Raw genomic sequence first — 17,265 nt, 5'->3', positions numbered from 1 at the left:
TCTCCAACATGCGTTCTATACTGTGTGAGATTGTTTCACACACGACTCTGCCTTCTAAACAGTCCTGTGTTCACACGGAGAGCCATGGACTCTCTGATCAGGGTGACATAGCCTAGTGTTGTCATTATCGGTCATTGAAACATTAGGAACAGGACCATTCAGCCCCTCGAGCCTGTTACACAGGAACAGGAGGAGGCCCATTCAGCCCCTCGAGCCTGTTACACAGGAACAGGAGGAGGCCCATTCAGCCCCTCGAGCCTGTTACACAGGAACAGGAGGAGGCCCATTCAGCCCCTCGAGCCTGTTACACAGGAACAAGAGGAGGCCCATTCAGCCCCTCGAGCCTGTTACACAGGAACAGGAGGAGGCCCATTCAGCCCCTCGAGCCTGTTACACAGGAACAGGAGGAGGCCCATTCAGCCCCTCGAGCCTGTTACACAGGAACAGGAGGAGGCCCATTCAGCCCCTCGAGCCTGTTACACAGGAACAGGAGGAGGCCCATTCAGCCCCTCGAGCCTGTTACACAGGAACAGGAGGAGGCCCATTCAGCCCCTCGAGCCTGTTACACAGTAACAGGAGGAGGCCCATTCAGCCCCTCGAGCCTGTTACACAGTAACAGGAGGACATTCAGCCCCTTGAGCCTGTTCCGCCATTCGATGAGATCACGGCTGATCTGTGACCTAATTCCATTTACCCGCCTTGGCTCCAGATCCCTCCATACCCTTACCCAACAATAATCTATCGATCTCGGTCTTGATACCTCCAATTGGCCCCCGGCCTCAGCAGCTTTTTTGGGGGGGGGAGGGGGAAGTTCCAGATTCCCACTGCCCTTTGTGTGAAGTGTTTCTTGACATCACCCTGAACGGCCTGGCTCGAATTTTAAGGTGACGCCCCCCCCTTGTTCTGGACTCCCCCCGCCCCGAGGGAACAGTTTCTCTCGATCCACCCCATCAAATTGTTTAATCATCTCAAACACCTCTCCGTAATCTTCGAAACTCGAGGGAATACAGGCCTAGTCCGTGTAAGCCCGCCCTCGTGGTTTGACCCCTTAAGTCCTGGTACTTCTTTCTTACGTTATTGCCTCTACGCAGTCCATTGGGAGAAGCCTCGACAGGTCGGAGGTCACAGGTCGCCTCCTCTTTGGACATTGTCACTTTGTGCCTCTCCAATTCGACGCAGTCCAATATCCGTCGCTGTAAGTGTTCCCTGAACGCTGAAGTCTTTACATACTGGTCATGGTCTGTGCTGGTGAGTAACCGTTTGTGTACCATATTATTATTAACAAAGTACTCTGGTGGAGAAAGAACGAGGTTCTCTGGCAGGTTGAAGCTCTGGCTGCGATGGATCGGTAGTAACCCCCCCCACCCCCCGCCGATCACGTTGCCTGCGAAGTCCCGCTGCCGCCGGTGACTCTCCTCAAGACCTGCCCCGTCACGGGCAGGAAGGTCTGCGTCAGACTGACCTGGGCCTTGCTGAAGGTGGCCAGGCGGCCCCCGCCCCCAATCTGCAGGTTGACCGTGGTGGAGTAGCTGGCCCTCGCGCCACCCCTCTCCCGGCTCGGACCGGACTCCGGCCCACCGGCGGGAGAGACCGCGCGGCCGCGCTTCCCGGCCCCGCCGTCCCCGGCACCCGCCCCGCTCTCGGCTGGACCGCCGGCCACCGGCCAGTCCGCCGGCCCCGTCTTCTGCCAGCTCTGGGGCCCGGCGTCTTCGCCGTCAGCCGCGGCGTCGTAGCCGGCCCGGAGCTCGTGGGCCACGGGCCACGTGGCGGCCTCCGGCTCCTCGGCGGTCAGGCCGGCCTTGCGCCCAGCCGAATAGGGGACGTCCGTCTCTGGGCTGGTCAGAGCGCCGGACTGCAAGCCAGCGGCGCACGACGGCCCATCGGGCGACTTCCACGCACAACCACCGGACGACGGGCAGCACGACCTCTCCTGGAGGCCAGCGCAAGACGTGTTGCTTCTCCCTGCTTGCTGATTGGTCGGCGCCGAACCGTTCGGCCATTTGCCGGGACTGTGGGTAGGAGGGGACGTCAGAGGCGAAGCCAACCTGGGGCTCGGACAAGGCGTCAATGGCCACGAGGGGGACTGCGGGCAAATACTGATGTAAAGCGAGACGGGAGACCCTACTCGTGAGCCTGTGGGCGAGGACGATGGCGATGGGGCCGTTGCCGTTGAACTGAACCGTTCCGGAGAAGGGGACCTTATCCCTCTGACAGTGCACGCCGACACCGGAGACTGGACCCTGGGGCTGGAGCACGACGCGGGAGAGAAGGCCTCGGCGGACTGGCTACGCACCAGAGACTGTATTCCAGGCGCTGGGATTGGCGACGCCGGTGGAGCGACACCGGCGGCTGAAGGTGGGCCCACCGAGCTTCTGCGCACTGCGGCACAGGAGGACCTCTCTTCGTGGGACGGAATCGCGGCTGGGGACTGGGGCGTCGGGCTGGGGCACGGCCGAGAGGGAAGGGGGGGTTCCGGGTACCCAGCGGTCGAGCTGGGTTTTGTGCCGGTGCACGGAGAGGTTGGAGCGCCCGCGGTCTGGGTGTTTGCCGACGGACACCGATCCCGCGAGGTGTGCGTGGGGGAGGCTGGGCAACTCTCGGGCCACAGGTTCCGGCACAGCGGGGAAGGGGGGCTCCAGCTCAAAGTGTTGTCCCACTGAGGCGAGGCCGGGACGGTGGCCACGGCCCGAGCCGGAGAATTGGGCTGGGAGTCACGGCGGGCGCGGGGTGAAGCTCGCCCAGACGGATCCCGCTGGGAGACGGCTGGGAAGGGACTGGCGCAGGTGCCCTCTGTTGGCAGTGCGGCAGGGGCAGCGGGAGCCCACGAACCGACCGGCGATGACGAGAGCCAGCGGAGGCCCAGCCCGGTGCCCGAGGAAGGAGCCGGCGCCGTCTCCGGCCTGCTCGACGAAGGGAGCGAGTTGACGCGCCCTCGGCAAGGCAGCGGCTGAGCTCTGGGGCTGGGCGGGGCGGGGGGAGGCGGGCAGAGGGCGGTGGCTGAGGCTGAGGGGTAGGCAGAGGTGGCCGTGCAGAGCTGGAGGGAGTGAGGCCTTTGGTTGGTGAAGGTGGGGAGCTCCTGGTGGGGCTTGGGGACGGCGCAGTCCAACGCTGGCGAGCGGTTTTGCTGCCGGAACGGTGAGGGGGACCGCAGCCTCAGGCCGGCACTCAGCAAATGTGCCACACCGCATTCTCTGGCGCCCTTGGACGGAGGATTGGAGTCCGGCGTGGAGGCGGTGCGCTTTGGGGGCAGCGAGTCTGCCCGCGGGTTGGGGTTGGACGGTGGCCGCTCTTGGTCCCGGTAGGACGCGGCACAGGGCGCGAGGCCGCTGGGGGTTTGGGGCAGCTTGGCGTCGGGACCCAGGCTCGGGCACGGCTGGGCGGTGTGGGTGACCCGCCCAGGGGCCGGGCCGCCCTTCGGGGGCTTCATGGCCTGCTCCAGCTGCCGGATGGCGGACGGCGAGGGAGACCTCCCCCGCAGGCTCACCCAGGCCGGCAGCGAGCAGCACAGGTCGGAGCTGGAGCAGCTCAGCGAGCCGGCGTACCTGGGCACAGGCGCCTCGCCGGCGGGAGTCCGCGGCTGGTCCGCCGGGCTCCTCTCCGGCGCGCTCTCGGCCGCCCGCGCTCGCGCCGCGAGGCACGGCTCGGGGACGCCGTCGGGGTTGGCCGGCGGGTACACGGCCCGCCGACCGGCGCCCGAGGCCCGCTCCGCGGCACCGCCGGCAATCGACGATCCAGGAATCCGCCGGTTCGGTGACTCGGTGATCAATACAAGAGGTCCCTCCGGCGCTGGACGGCAACAGGCGGAGCTTGGCCAGCGGTCCGCGCAGCTCGGCGGCGAGGGAGACGGGAGGCGCTTCTCCAATCCCGCCTGGCCATCATGCCGCGGCGGACTGGAGCATTCCGGAGCCGGGGCGCGCGCCCGGGAATCGGCCTGGGCTGAAGGAGGAGCCGATCTTGCGACGCCAGGTGGACAGGTGGTGTGCCGTGCGGCGACGGCGCACCGTGAGCCCGGCGGCTGCGTTCTGGAGCTGGTTGCCGAGGAAAGGGTCTGGGTCTCGGCGCCGGGACCCGGCAGAAGCGGCCGGGAGCCGGGAGGCCCGGAGGTCGGCGACTGTGACCCGGAGCTGGTTGGCGAGGGAGAAAGTGGCGGACGTTGCCCCGCGGTGACGCCGAGCAAAGCCGGGCCCGGCAGGGCGGGCGCGAGGCACGGTGGCGAGGGCGGGCGGAAGCCAAACCGCGTGAACGAGGAACACCCGGCGTTGAAAGCGGAAAGCAGCGACGTTACGGACTGCAGCACGGAGCCGGGGGAGGCAGCGGGAAGCGATGGTGGGCCCGATGCACCGGGTGACGGAGGCGAGCGAGCCGTTTGTCCGGCGAGAGACGGCACTGGTGGGTCAGCGGGCTGCCGTGGTGGGGAGCCTGATCTGCCATCGTCGAGCTGCGGGCTTGAGACGTCGCATGTGCCTTTGGAGGCAGAAACCAGCACAGTGTTCTCCTGAGCGTACAGGACTGGGGTCGGCCCCTGAATGATCAGATGGCCGTAGGGATCAGCCGGCTCCAGAAGCTCAACTTCATCTGCGAGAGAAAAGGGTGGGAGACAAAGAGCAGCGGGGGTTAGAGCTCGCGACCACTGGGAGCATCAACCGATCAATAAATCACACCGTCAACAGAGTCAGTTGTGGCTCAGTGGGCAGCACTCTCGCCTCGGAGTCAGGAGGTTGTGGGTTCAAGTCCCATCCCAGAGACTCGAGCACAAAAATCTAGGCGGTCACTCCCAGTGCAGTGCTGAGGGAGCGCCGCACTGTCGGAGGGGCGGTACTGAGGGGGTGCTGCACTGTCGGAGGGGCAGTACTGAGGGAGCGCCGCACTGTCGGAGGGGCAGTACTGAGGGAGCGCTGCACTGTCGGAGGGGCGGTACTGAGGGAGCGCTGCACTGTCGGAGGGGCGGTACTGAGGGAGCGCCGCACTGTCGGAGGGGCGGTACTGAGGGAGCGCTGCACTGTCGGAGGGGCGGTACTGAGGGGGCGCTGCACTGTCGGAGGGGCGGTACTGAGGGAGCGCCGCACTGTCGGAGGGGCAGTACTGAGGGAGCGCCGCACTGTCGGAGGGACAGTACTGAGAGAGCGCCGCACTGTCGGAGGGGCAGTACTGAGGGAGCGCCGCACTGTCGGAGGGGCAGTACTGAGGGAGCGCCGCACTGTCGGAGGGGCAGTACTGAGGGAGCGCCGCACTGTCGGAGGGGCAGTACTGAGGGAGTGCCGCACTGTCGGAGGTGCCATCTTTCGGATGAGACATTAAACCGAGGCCCTGTGTGCCCTCTCAGGTGGATGTAAAAGATCCCATGGCCACTATTTCGGAGAAGAGCAGGGGATATGTCCTGGGGCCAATATTTATCCCTCAATCAACATAAGAAACAAAACAGATGATCTGGGTCATTATCACATTGCTGTGTGTGGGAGCTTGCTGTGCGCAAATTGGCTGCTGCGTTTCCCACATTACAACAGCGACTACACTCTAAAAGTACTTCATTGGCTGTAAAGCGTTTTGGGAAGTCCAGTGGCCGTGAAAGGCGCTATATAAATGCACGTCTTTCTTTCTTTCTTGTTCCCCAGATTTTTTTGAGTGGCTGCCATTGAACGAGAGACGAGAACAAGGTGCGAGAATTTAAAAACACTACTGTGGTTCTGGGACAGCTTCACTGCAGGGCACTTCGAACAGTGACAGGTCATTAACTAATTAAGTTAATTCTGAATTGAGTTGGAAGTAATTAGTGATCCAATTTTTGCTTTTAAGGATACAACATAGATGTGTGGATAAATGCAGCCTCCAGCGGATTATTATCTATCTATCATTCTATTCATGCTGCACAGTGAAATATTTCAGCGTTAATGTGACAGAAAATGGTGTGGTTCATCAGTCTGTCAGTGAAACGGTAAGATAAACACAACTCTTATTTGCTCAGATGCCCAAGTCACTCCCTGCTGGCATGGGATCTGTCTGCCAGGAGGAATAACCAGGTGACCTCTTGGCTCTCTTTCATTGCAACAACGTGTATTTATATAGCGCCTTTAACGTAGTGAAACATCCCCAGGCGCTTCACAAGAGCGTAATGCGATAAAAAATTGACACCGAGCCACATAAGTAGAAATTAGCGCAGGTGGGTCGTTTTAAGGAGCGTTGTACAGGAGGAAAGAGAGGCGGAGAGGTTCAGGGAGGGAGTTCCAGAGCTTGGGGCCCAGGCAACAGAAGGCACGGCCACCGATGGTGGAGCGATTATAATCAGGGATGCTCAGGAGGGCAGAATTAGGGGAGCGCAGACATCTCGGGGGTTTGTGGGGCTGGAGGAGATTACAGAGATAGGGAGGGGGCGAAGGCCATGGAGGGATTTGTAAACAAGGATGAGAATTTTGAAATTGAGGCGTTGCTTAACCGGGAGCCAATGTAGGTCAGTGAGCACAGGGGGTGATGGGTGAGCGGGACTCGGTGAAAGTTAGGGCACGGGGCAGTGAGCACAGAGGGTGATGGGTGAGTGGGACTGGGTGCGAGTTCGGACACGGGGCAGTGAGCACAGGGGGTGATGGGTGAGCGGGACTCGGTGCGAGTTAAGACACGGGGCAGTGAGCACAGAGGGTGATGGGTGAGCGGGACTGGGTGCGAGTTAGGACACGGGGCAGTGAGCACAGGGGATGATGGGTGAGCGGGACTCGGTGCGAGTTGGGACACGGGGCAGTGAGCACAGGGGGTGATGGGTGAGCGGGACTCAGTGCGAGTTAGGACACGGGGCAGCGAGCACAGAGGGTGATGGGTGAGCAGGACTCGGTGCGAGTTAGGACACGGGGCAGTGAGCACAGTGGGTGATTGGTGAGCGGGACTGGGTGCGAGTTAGGACACGGGGCAGTGAGCACAGAGGGTGATGGGTGAGCGGGACTGGGTGCGAGTTAGGACACGGGGCAGTGAGCACAGGGGATGATGGGTGAGTGGGACTGGGTGCGAGTTAGGACACGGGGCAGTGAGCACAGTGGGTGATGGGTGAGTGGGACTCGGTGCGAGTTGGGACACGGGGCAGTGAGCACAGGGGGTGATGGGTGAGCGGGACTGGGTGTGAGTTAGGACACGGGGCAGTGAGCACAGGGGGTGATGGGTGAGCGGGACTCGGTGCGAGTTAGGACATGGGGCAGCCAAGTTTTGGATCACCTCTAGCTTACGTCGGGTAGCATGTGGGAGGCCGGCCAGGAGTGCGTATTTTACCCACCGTAAGTGTCGCTATCCTGGTACTCCTCCTGCGCCCTGGCCAGTTTAATTACTGGCCTTCTCTTGCGTTGCTTGGGCTCGGCCCTGGTCTCGGGCGCAAGCTCCCAGAGCCTTCTCTGCATTGGCGCCTTTTTCCTGCTGATTCTCTGGCTGTACATCATGGCCAACACCTGCACTTTATTGATAATCTTCTCCGAGTTCTGAAAGAGGCAGCTGTCCGCGTCTTCGCACAGGGCTATCCCGGGTCGCTCGTGGCCAACGCAGCAAGGAGCATGCCCGCAGGACACGTCCTCGCCGGGGCAATACCTGTGCCCGCGACCGGCGTCATCACTGGCTGTCGGACCCCGGTGCTCCTCGGGTGGGTTCCGCCCGGCGTCCACCGGCTCACTGGCAACGTCGGCGGATGAGCCGAGATCAGAGTCTTCCAGAATCAGCAGCGGTTCGCTGAAGCCGGTGTCCGGGTGCTCGGCCGAACCCTTGTTCATTTTTGCCGCCTTGGCGTAGCCGTGCCATGGCTCGTGTTCGTGGCAAAAGTGGGCGGCCCGCTCCATCTCGCGCCAGACTTTGATGATTTCGGCGCAGGACTTGAACTCGGTTTCCGACTCGCTTTCGCCGGAGTTGCCGTGGCCATTGCACAGCGGCGTGGCGGTGCCTTCGGCGGGCAAACCGCGCTCTTGCCGACCGCTGGGGCGCGGCGCCTCAGCGTGGCCCAGCCGGGAGTCGGGGCCCGAAGCATGGGACGCGGTGCAAGGCCGCGGAACGCTGCCGCTAGCCTTGTCGCCGTGAATCTCCCGGATGCTCTCGTGCTTCATTTTATAATTAAAGCGCAAGATGGAGTCCCTCACCACGCCGGTGGGGATAAAGGAGATGCTCTCCCTGCGTTGAAGGTAGAATTGGTCGTTGGTCATTTCTGCCGTCTCGTAATAGTTCTTGATCTTCTCGATTAGCAGCCGGTCATTTTCCATTTGTAAGATGTCCTTTTTGCCCACGTTGGACTTTTCCAATCTCTCAGTGGGGCTCATGCTCAGCATCTTCTCAGTGGCTGGCAGCTCCACCTCGGCTAGGTGTCCAGGTTCCGTTGCCACCTGGTGGCCATTAACTTTGGAATTATCTTCCCCATTGAATGAGAGCAGCTCACGGTCAGTGCTGCAGCTGTGGTTGCTGTCATCGCTGGGTAATGGCCTCTGGGTGCAGCAAACAATGCCTCTGCTAATTGTTCCGTGCGCTGGTGCGAGATCCATGTCCTCCGACACCGGGCCACTTTGGCTCGTCTCAGCCACCAGGACCAGCGCTTCTAAGTCCTCCGCATTCTGCGAAGAGAGGTGCCCAGGTTCTTTGCGGAGATCACCGTCCTCTGAGGAGTCACTGTTGCAAGGTCGACTGTCGCGGGTTTCGATAACGGAGGAAATATCTACCAGCGAAAGGCCCGCGGCTTCAACATCGGTATCTTCGAAAACATCCATCAGGGTGTCGTCCCCATCGGCCGCTCGGCTCAGGAGGGAGCTCTCCTCAACGATGGCATCCAGGTCTTCAGAGACCTTCTTCTGTATACGCTCCATGTCGGCAAATATCTGCGCATTGAGGAGAATAGAGAAAATGTAGATTTATTTAGGAATCTTCAACCGACGCTCCTGCAGGGTTTCCAATTTTTGCAACTGGATATTTCCAGATCATCCGAGTGGTCAGAGCAAAAACTCGTCAAAACTCTATAATGAGTTCTATTAGATTCAGGCTGAGCTTTCAACAGCCGGTTGTAGTGTATTTAAGAACATAAGAAATAGGAGCAGGAGTCGGCCATTCGGCCCCTCGAGCCTGCTCCGCCACTTAATAAGATCATGGCTGATCTGATCATGGACTCAGCTCCACTTCCCTGCCCGCTCCCCATAACCTCTTATCCCCTTATCGTTGAAGAAACTGTCTATTTCTGTCTTAAATGTATTCAATGTCCCAGCTTCCACAGCTCTGTGAGGCAGCAAATTCCAGATTTACAACCCTCAGAGTAGAAATTTCTCCTCATCTCAGTTTTAAATGGGCGGCCCCTTATTCTAAGATCATGCCCCCTAGCTCTAGTCTCCCCCATCAGTGGAAACATCCTCTCTGCATCCACCTTATCAAGACCCCTCATAATCTTATACGTTTCGATAAGATCACCTCTCATTCTTCTGAATTCCAATGAGTAGAGGCCCAACCTCCTCAACCTTTCCTCATAAGTCAACCCCCTCATCCCCGGAATCAACCGAATGAACCTTCTCTGAACAGCCTCCAAAGCAAGTATATCCTTTCGTAAATATGGAAACCAAAACTGCACGCAGTATTCCTGGTGTGGCCTCACCAATACCTTGTATATCTGGTGCAACATAAGAACATAAGAATTAGGAACAGGAGTAGGCCATCTAGCCCCTCGAGCCTGCTCCGCCATTCAACAAGATCATGGCTGATCTGGCCGTGGACTCAGCTCCACTTCCCCGCCCGCTCCCCGTAACCCTTAATTCCCTTATTGGTTAAAAATCTATCTATCTGTGATTTGAATACATTCAATGAGCTAGCCTCAACTGCTTCCTTGGGCAGAGAATTCCACAGATTCACAACCCTCTGGGAGAAGAAATTCCTTCTCAACTCGGTTTTAAATTGGCTCCCCCGTATTTTGAGGCTGTGCCCCCTAGTTCTAGTCTCCCCGACCAGTGGAAACAACCTCTCTGCCTCTATCTTGTCTATCCCTTTCATTATTTTAAATGTTTCTATAAGATCACCCCTCATCCTTCTGAATTCCAACGAGTAAAGACCCAGTCTACTCAATCTATCATCATAAGGTAACCCCCTCATCTCCGGAATCAGCCGAGTGAATCGTCTCTGTACCCCCTCCAAAGCTAGTATATCCTTCCTTAAGTAAGGTGACCAAAACTGCACGCAGTACTCCAGGTGCGGCCTCACCAATACCCTATACAGTTGCAGCAGGACCTCCCTGCTTTTGTACTCCATCCCTCTCGCAATGAAGGCCAACATTCCATTCGCCTTCCTGATTACCTGCTGCACCTGCAAACTAACTTTTTGGGATTCATGCACAAGGACCCCCAGGTCCCTCTGCACTGTAGCATGATGTAATTTCTCTGCATTTAAATAATATTCCCTTTTACTGTTTTTTTTTCCCCAAGGTGGATGACCTCACATTTTCCGACATTGTATTTCATCTGCCAAACCTTAGCCCATTCGCTTAACCTATCTAAATCTCTTTGCAGCCTCTCTGTGTCCTCTACACAACCCGCTTTCCCACTAATCTTTGTGTCATCTGTAAATTTTGTTACACTACACTCTGTCCCCTCTTCCAGGTCATCTATGTATATTATAAACAGTTGTGGTCCCAGCACCGATCCCTGTGGCACACCACTAACCACCGATTTCCAACCCGAAAAGGACCCATTTATCCCGACTCTCTGCTTTCTGTTAGCCAGCCAATTCTCTATCCATGCTAATACATTTCCTCTGACTCCGCGTACCTTTATCTTCTGCAGTAACCTTTTGTGTGGCACCGTATCGAATGCCTTTTGGAAATCTAAATACACCACATCCATCGGTACACCTCTATCCACCATGCTCGTTATATCCTCAAAGAATTCCAGTAAATTAGTTAAACATGATTTTCCCCTTCATGAATCCATGCTGCGTCTGCTTGATTGCACTATTCCTATCTTGATGTCCCACTATTTCTTCCTTAATGATAGTTTCAAGCATTTTCCCCACTACAGATGTTAAACTAACCAGCCTATAGTTACTTAAACAGAGGCGTTACATTAGCTGCTTTCCAATCCGATGGTACCTCCCCAGAGTCCAGAGAATTTTGGTAGATTATAACGAATGTATCTGCTATAACTTCTGCCATCTCTTTTAATACCCTGGGATGCATTTCATCAGGACCAGGGGACTTGTCTACCTTCAGTCCCATTATCCTGTCCAGCACTACCCCCCTAGTGATAGTGATTGTCTCAAGGTCCTCCCTTCCCACATTCCTGTGACCAGCAATTTTTGGCATGGTTTTTATATCTTCCACTGTGAAGATTGAAGCAAAATAATTGTTTAAGGTCTCAGCCATTTCCACATTTCCCATTATTAAATCCCCCTTCTCATCTTCTAAGGGACCAACATTTACTTTAGTCACTCTTCTCCGTTTTATATATCGGTAAAAGCTTTTACTATCTGTTTTTATGTTTTGCGCAAGTTTACTTTCGTAATCTATCTTTCCTTTCTTTATTGCTTTCTTAGTCATTCTTTGCTGTCGTTTAAAGACTTCTCTGTTTTTATACTCCATCCCCTTTGCAATAAAGGCCAAGATACCATTGGCCTTCCTGATCACTTGCTGTACCTGCATACTAACCTTTTGTGTTTCATGCACAAGTACCCCTAGGTCCCGCTGTACTGCAGCACTTTGCAATCTTTCTCCGTTTAAATAATAACTTGCTCTTTGATTTTTTTCTGCCAAAGTATTTGACCTCACACTTTCCAATATTATACTCCATCTGCCAAATTTTTGCCCATTCATTTGCTCATCCATGGAATCTTTGCTTAAGCAACTGCCGGACTGCAGAAAGTTCCAACAACACTTAGCATCTCAGTCACCTCACAACCCCTTCCACCTCCCGACAATGAGGATGCAAGCAGGAGCTTCAAAGGGATGGGCCAAGTGAGAAGCTGGAGTGGATCCCAGAGTAGATCCAGTAGATGGATCTCAGAGTGGATCCTGGAATTGGATCCTGGAGATTGATCCTAGAGTGGATCCCATAGATTGTTCCCAGAGTGGATCCCAAAGATGGATCACACGGTGGATCCCAGATATAGATCGCATAGTGGACCCCAGAGTGGATCCCAAACAGATTGATCCCAGAATGGATGACAATGGTGGATCCTGGAGTGGATCCCGGCGATGGATCCTGGAATGGATCTCGGAGATTGATCCTGAAGGTGGATCCTGGAATAGATCCCAGAGAAGACCCTGGAATGGATCCCAGAGGTGGATCCCAGAGGTGGATCATGAACTCAGAGGTAAAGACTCCCCTTTGTGGGGCTATTGCAGGTGGTGTGTGAAGCCGGTTTGGCCGGGGTCAGTCTGTGGTTGGGGGGGTCCCTGAGCTACACCCAGAATCGGCCCTCAAAGCAAACTGAGCCGTCATGGAGTGAGGCCAGATATTGAGGAACACGGGAGCGTACGGAGGGACCTCAGAGGTTAGGGTTGAGAAGCATCTTGTAAAGGCAATGGGAAAACCCTGGTCAGGAGCGTGTTAAAGTGCTCGACGTTGTACAATTGCTCAATGTACCAACTGGACAGGTGCTCAATCCCATTGCTAAACATGGATCGGAGAAAATAAAACAGGAAGAACTCAAAACATCAACACGGAATTACCTGTTCCATCTCCAGATCGATGTTTCCGATGCCACTGAATTCCTCTTCTTCGTATTGGTCGACATTCAGCCTCTTCTCTTTGCTCTGGGCTGTCCGCTCCACTGAGTCCTCGTTTCTGGATGGGCCACAAGGTCTGGGCCCCTCCGGGGAACCCAACACTGGCACCTCAGCTTCCGCGGTTATCTCCAGCTCTACCACGCTGGAGGCCAGTGTGCTGACACTGCCCAGCAAGCTGAGTGTCTCCATGTTGGACAGCAGGTCATCCTCACTGCCCGTGTACTGCAATCGGGAACAAACACAGCATTGGGAATGTGTCAAACGCAAAGATCCACAGGAACACAGCAATGATCCAGCTATAATCACATCGAATGTACAACACAGGAACCGGCCGTTCGCCCACCGCTCTGTGCCGGGGTTTATGCCCCACCGCTCCGTGCCGGGGTTTATGCCCCACCGCTCCGTGCCGGGGTTTATGCCCCACCGCTCCGTGCCGGGGTTTATGTCCCACCGCTCCGTGCCGGGGTTTATGTCCCACCGCTCCGTGCCGGGGTTTATGTCCCACCGCTCCGTGCCGGGGTTTATGTCCCACCGCTCCGTGCCGGGGTTTATGTCCCACCGCTCCGTGCCGGGGTTTATGCCCCACCGCTCCGTGCCGGGGTTTATGCTCCACACCAGCCCCCTCCCACCCCACCATATCCCTCTATTCCTTTCTCCCTCATGTGTTTATCCAACTTCCCCTTAAATGCATCGATACTATTCGCCTCAACCCTCCCTGTGGCAGCGAGTTCCACATTCTCACCGCTCTCTGGGTAAAGAAGTTTCTCCCGAATTCCCCGTTGGATTTATTAGTGATCATCGTATATTGATGGCCCCCTAGTTCTGGTCTCTCCCACAAGTGGAAATATTTTCTCTACGTCTACCCGATCGAAACCCCTTCATAATTTAAAAACCTTCTCTTTTCTAGCTTGTTCAATCTTTCCCGATAGTTTATAGCTTCTCAGTTCCTGGTATCGTCCTGGTAAATCTTTTTGGCATCTTCTCCAATGGACTTTTTGTAATATGGGGACCAGAACTGTGCGCAGTGCTCCAAGTGTGGTCCAATCAAGGTTTGATCGGTTGCTAAAGCATTGCCTTGATGACGCAACAGGTTCTGGGTTTCAAGGTTCTCAGGGAATTGACAAAATAGGCCAAAGAAATTTACTACCAGTACACCGCACAGTTCAACGGCTTTGCTGGTAATCTCTGGAGCTCCTTCACATACTTGGTTAATATCAACAGAGAACACGAGGGTAAATCTCAGCCTGTGACCTCAGAGGCTGGCTGGTAACTTGCCGATTGTTTTGGCCACAGTCAGTTGATGGACACATGTCTTAGATATATATATATAATATATATATTAGATAATATGGCAACAGAGTTGGGAAAGACACTTCAGAAATTCACTCCATAGCGCCACTAGTGGCCAGAGCCTGCAACGACACCGTGACAGTTGACGTGGAAAAATTCAACTGAACGGGAAATGTTGAGGTAACAATTGTTGAGACGAAACGTGACCATAAATTATGACGGCCGGAAGTAGGGTTTATGGAGAGGAAGTGCTCACCCTATACAAGATTTTTTAATAATATACAGAAAGTTTAGGGTTTGAGATATCAGCGAGGGGGGTGGGAGGGGCGGGGGGGCAGATGGAACATTTTCACCCGAAGCAATAAGTTAGCAGGGAAGGCCATTAACATGGGCTGTATAACTGGGTTTGAAAGACCATTGGATTTAAAGAAAAATTAGTTCCTGGGATGTGGGCGTCGCTGGCAAGGCCGGCATTTATTGCCCATCCCTAACTGCCCCTTGAGAAGGTGGTGGTGAGCCGCCTTCTTGAACCGCTGCAGTCCGTGTGGTGAAGGTGCTCCCACAGTGCTGTTAGGGAGGGAGTTCCAGGATTGTGACCCAGCGACGATGAAGGAACGGCCGATATATTTCCAAGTCGGGATGGTGTGTGACTGGGAGGGGAACGTGGAGGGGGTGGTGTTCCCATGTGCCTGCTGCCCTTGTCCTTCTAGGGGGCAGAGGTCGCGGGTTTGGGAGGTGCTGCCGAAGAAAAATACATTTTCTGGAGCGAGAGACGGGATTGAGAGCAGCGGTGAGGTCGTGGGATGATTTCTGAAGAGATGAGCTCATTGGATGAATGGCTTGGTCCTGCCGCTAATATTCTTTACACTCTTGGGGCAAATTCAGAAATTCCACGTGACCGGTTGCTCATCTTCCGCTAAGGGGCACCAACCCTCTGGGATCGCTGGCTGCGATGCAACCTCTTGTGTCCTCGGTTGATATTGAGCAAGTGTATGAAGGAGTGACAGTTAGTGTGATGTATGCACCTGTGAGTAAGCTCACAGGTTTGTGGAACTGGGAGTGGCTTAGCCAGTCACGTGATGTTCACAAGACTCAATAAAACCCCAGCCAGTTGGGTTCAGGGGATCCACGATAGGGCAGGCGGTTGTGAGAACATAAGAACATAAGAATTAGGAGCAGGAGTAGGCCATCTAGCCCCTCGAGCCTGTTCCGCCATTCAACAAGATCATGGCTGATCTGGCCGTGGACTCAGCTCCACTTACCCGCCCTCTCCCCGTAACCCTTAATTCCCTTATTGGTTAAAAATCTATCTATCTGTATGTGAGCCTGGTGGATGAACTGGTAATGTGTCGTGTGATTGTTAAACCTTTGCTAATAAACCAACTAGCTCCTAATAGCAATGTGTTGCAGTGAATTCTGAAGCAAAGAACCCATGAAGCAAATACATTACAGCTGGGTAGCTCTTTGTCAGCCGACTCGGAAACGATGGGCTAAATGGCCTCCTTCTGCACGGTCATTTTCTATGATTCTATTTCGCCGAAGAGAACACAGATCGGAAATGCAGTAAAGTGCTTCCCGGCTTGGTCTCCTCCAACAGCAACACAGTGACAATCCCAGAACCTTCGAGCCCTGACCACTGTACCAATGCTCAGCGCGTCCCGTTAGCCGTGTGGTGTCTGGGATTATACAGTAGTCATAAGCTGGGCAGTACACACAGGCATATTTGTACCAAAGCACTCTATTTTCAAAGCCAGTAACTTTGAAATGTTCTGGGGCCCTGAATGGGGGGTGAGCAGAGAGCTGTTTTGAATAACCAGACTTCTAACACAATTTCCTGAACGCTGCTTTCATGTATAACAATGACCCAACTTGCAATCACTCATTTGCAATGTTAATTTTTTTGCCCGGGGGAGGTCAGATTTCCTTTTAAGTGATACCCGGTCGTGGAACAAGAACGATGCCAAGTCGGAAGGTGCCAACGAGACGTTTACCTTCAGCTGTGATCCTGAGCGAGTCGGAGAGAGAGGCGCCGAGAGAGGAGACAAAAAGAGAAAGCCGTCATCAGCATTTATTTTCCGCGTCTGTGAGCGAATAGCTCCCACTTTCCCATCCCCCGGGTCGCTGGGTGCCCACCGACAGAAGCGCAATCCTGGGTGGTGCTATTGTGCTGGGAGGGCTCCCAGTCGCTCGGGTGGCAAAGCTTTGAGCCTGCACCCACCCCCGCCCGCCAATCGGCCACGAGTAGAGGCAAGGTTCCCGAGCCCAGACTTAACCACTCCACGTGAAGCTGGGCATCAACCGCGCCATCTGTGGGCCAGATTTGGGAAAAAAAACCCAGGGGCAGAAATTCACGATGTGACAATGTGATTCACACTGGAGAGCTGAAAGCGTGCATTTAAATTCTCCCTTCCGTGATCAATATATTATCAATATATTTCCAAAAGATTGAACAAAAAGAACATAAGAAATAGGACCAGGAGTAGGCCATTCGGCCCCTCGAGCCTGCTCCACCATTTAATACGACCATGGCTGATCCGATCATGGACTCAGCTCCACTTCCCCGCCCGCTCCTCATAACCCCTTATCGTTTAAGAAACTGTCCATCTCCGTCTTAAATGTATTCATCGTGTATTCATTAAATTGTCACATTGTGAAATACAGTACTCGTTCTGAAACAGAAAACAGAACCCATTCCATCTTTATGGTGCAAAAGTCTAGCTGGAACATTCATCATAAAATCTACCAATATCTACCAATACAGCGTTGTTTTAATCGTCAATTGTGGGGAGCGCTAACGATTTCAGGCGCTAACGATTTCAGGCGCTAACGATTTCAGGCGCTAACGATTTCAAACTTTAAAAACATCCGCCATTTGTGCTGCAAGCAGGAAGTGAGGCGTGAAATCAAGCTCGACACTTCCCTCTCGGAGCGCTAACAGTAACGGGGGGCCGGGACACCGTACAGGGACGGACCGTCGCTGCAGGCTCTGTGGTATGTAGGGGACCCCCTGGACCACGCAGCGAGCGCCGATCCTACGCGATCAGCCCGTCCCCCGGGCAGAGCGCCGGGGCTGAACGCTGGCGGGCGGGCGCACAAAAAAAACAAGGTTACCTTTTTTATTTAAATTTACCTCGGCCGCCTCGCCTTTAATCATCGCCCCGGTAACGGCCGGCCGGCCGGCCGACCCGCGCCCCCCCTCACCGCCACCGACGCTGTTTTGCGCCCGCCGCTGCTCCCGGGGAGACGGAAGTGAATTTCGGGTCCAGGGCACTAAC

The 17,265-nt window shown here is 55.3% G+C and overlaps 1 protein-coding gene across 1 annotated transcript; it reads right to left on the bottom strand.

Moving 5' to 3' along the window:
• Positions 1 to 1,375: 1,375 nt before the first annotated feature.
• On the bottom strand, positions 1,376 to 16,021 carry LOC139239024 (nuclear envelope pore membrane protein POM 121C). Its single transcript, XM_070867527.1, has 4 exons — positions 15,982 to 16,021; positions 12,644 to 12,922; positions 7,253 to 8,822; positions 1,376 to 4,575 (listed from the first exon to the last, which is right to left on the bottom strand). Exons 2-4 carry the CDS (start codon positions 12,887 to 12,889, stop codon positions 1,376 to 1,378), a joined length of 5,016 nt encoding a protein of 1,671 aa, XP_070723628.1. The 5' UTR covers positions 12,890 to 12,922; positions 15,982 to 16,021.
• Positions 16,022 to 17,265: the final 1,244 nt, after the last annotated feature.

This window comes from Pristiophorus japonicus, chromosome 26 (genome assembly GCF_044704955.1).
Source record: "Pristiophorus japonicus isolate sPriJap1 chromosome 26, sPriJap1.hap1, whole genome shotgun sequence".
Classification (NCBI taxonomy): Eukaryota; Metazoa; Chordata; class Chondrichthyes; family Pristiophoridae; genus Pristiophorus; species Pristiophorus japonicus.
This window is presented reverse-complemented; position numbering and strand designations above follow the sequence as displayed.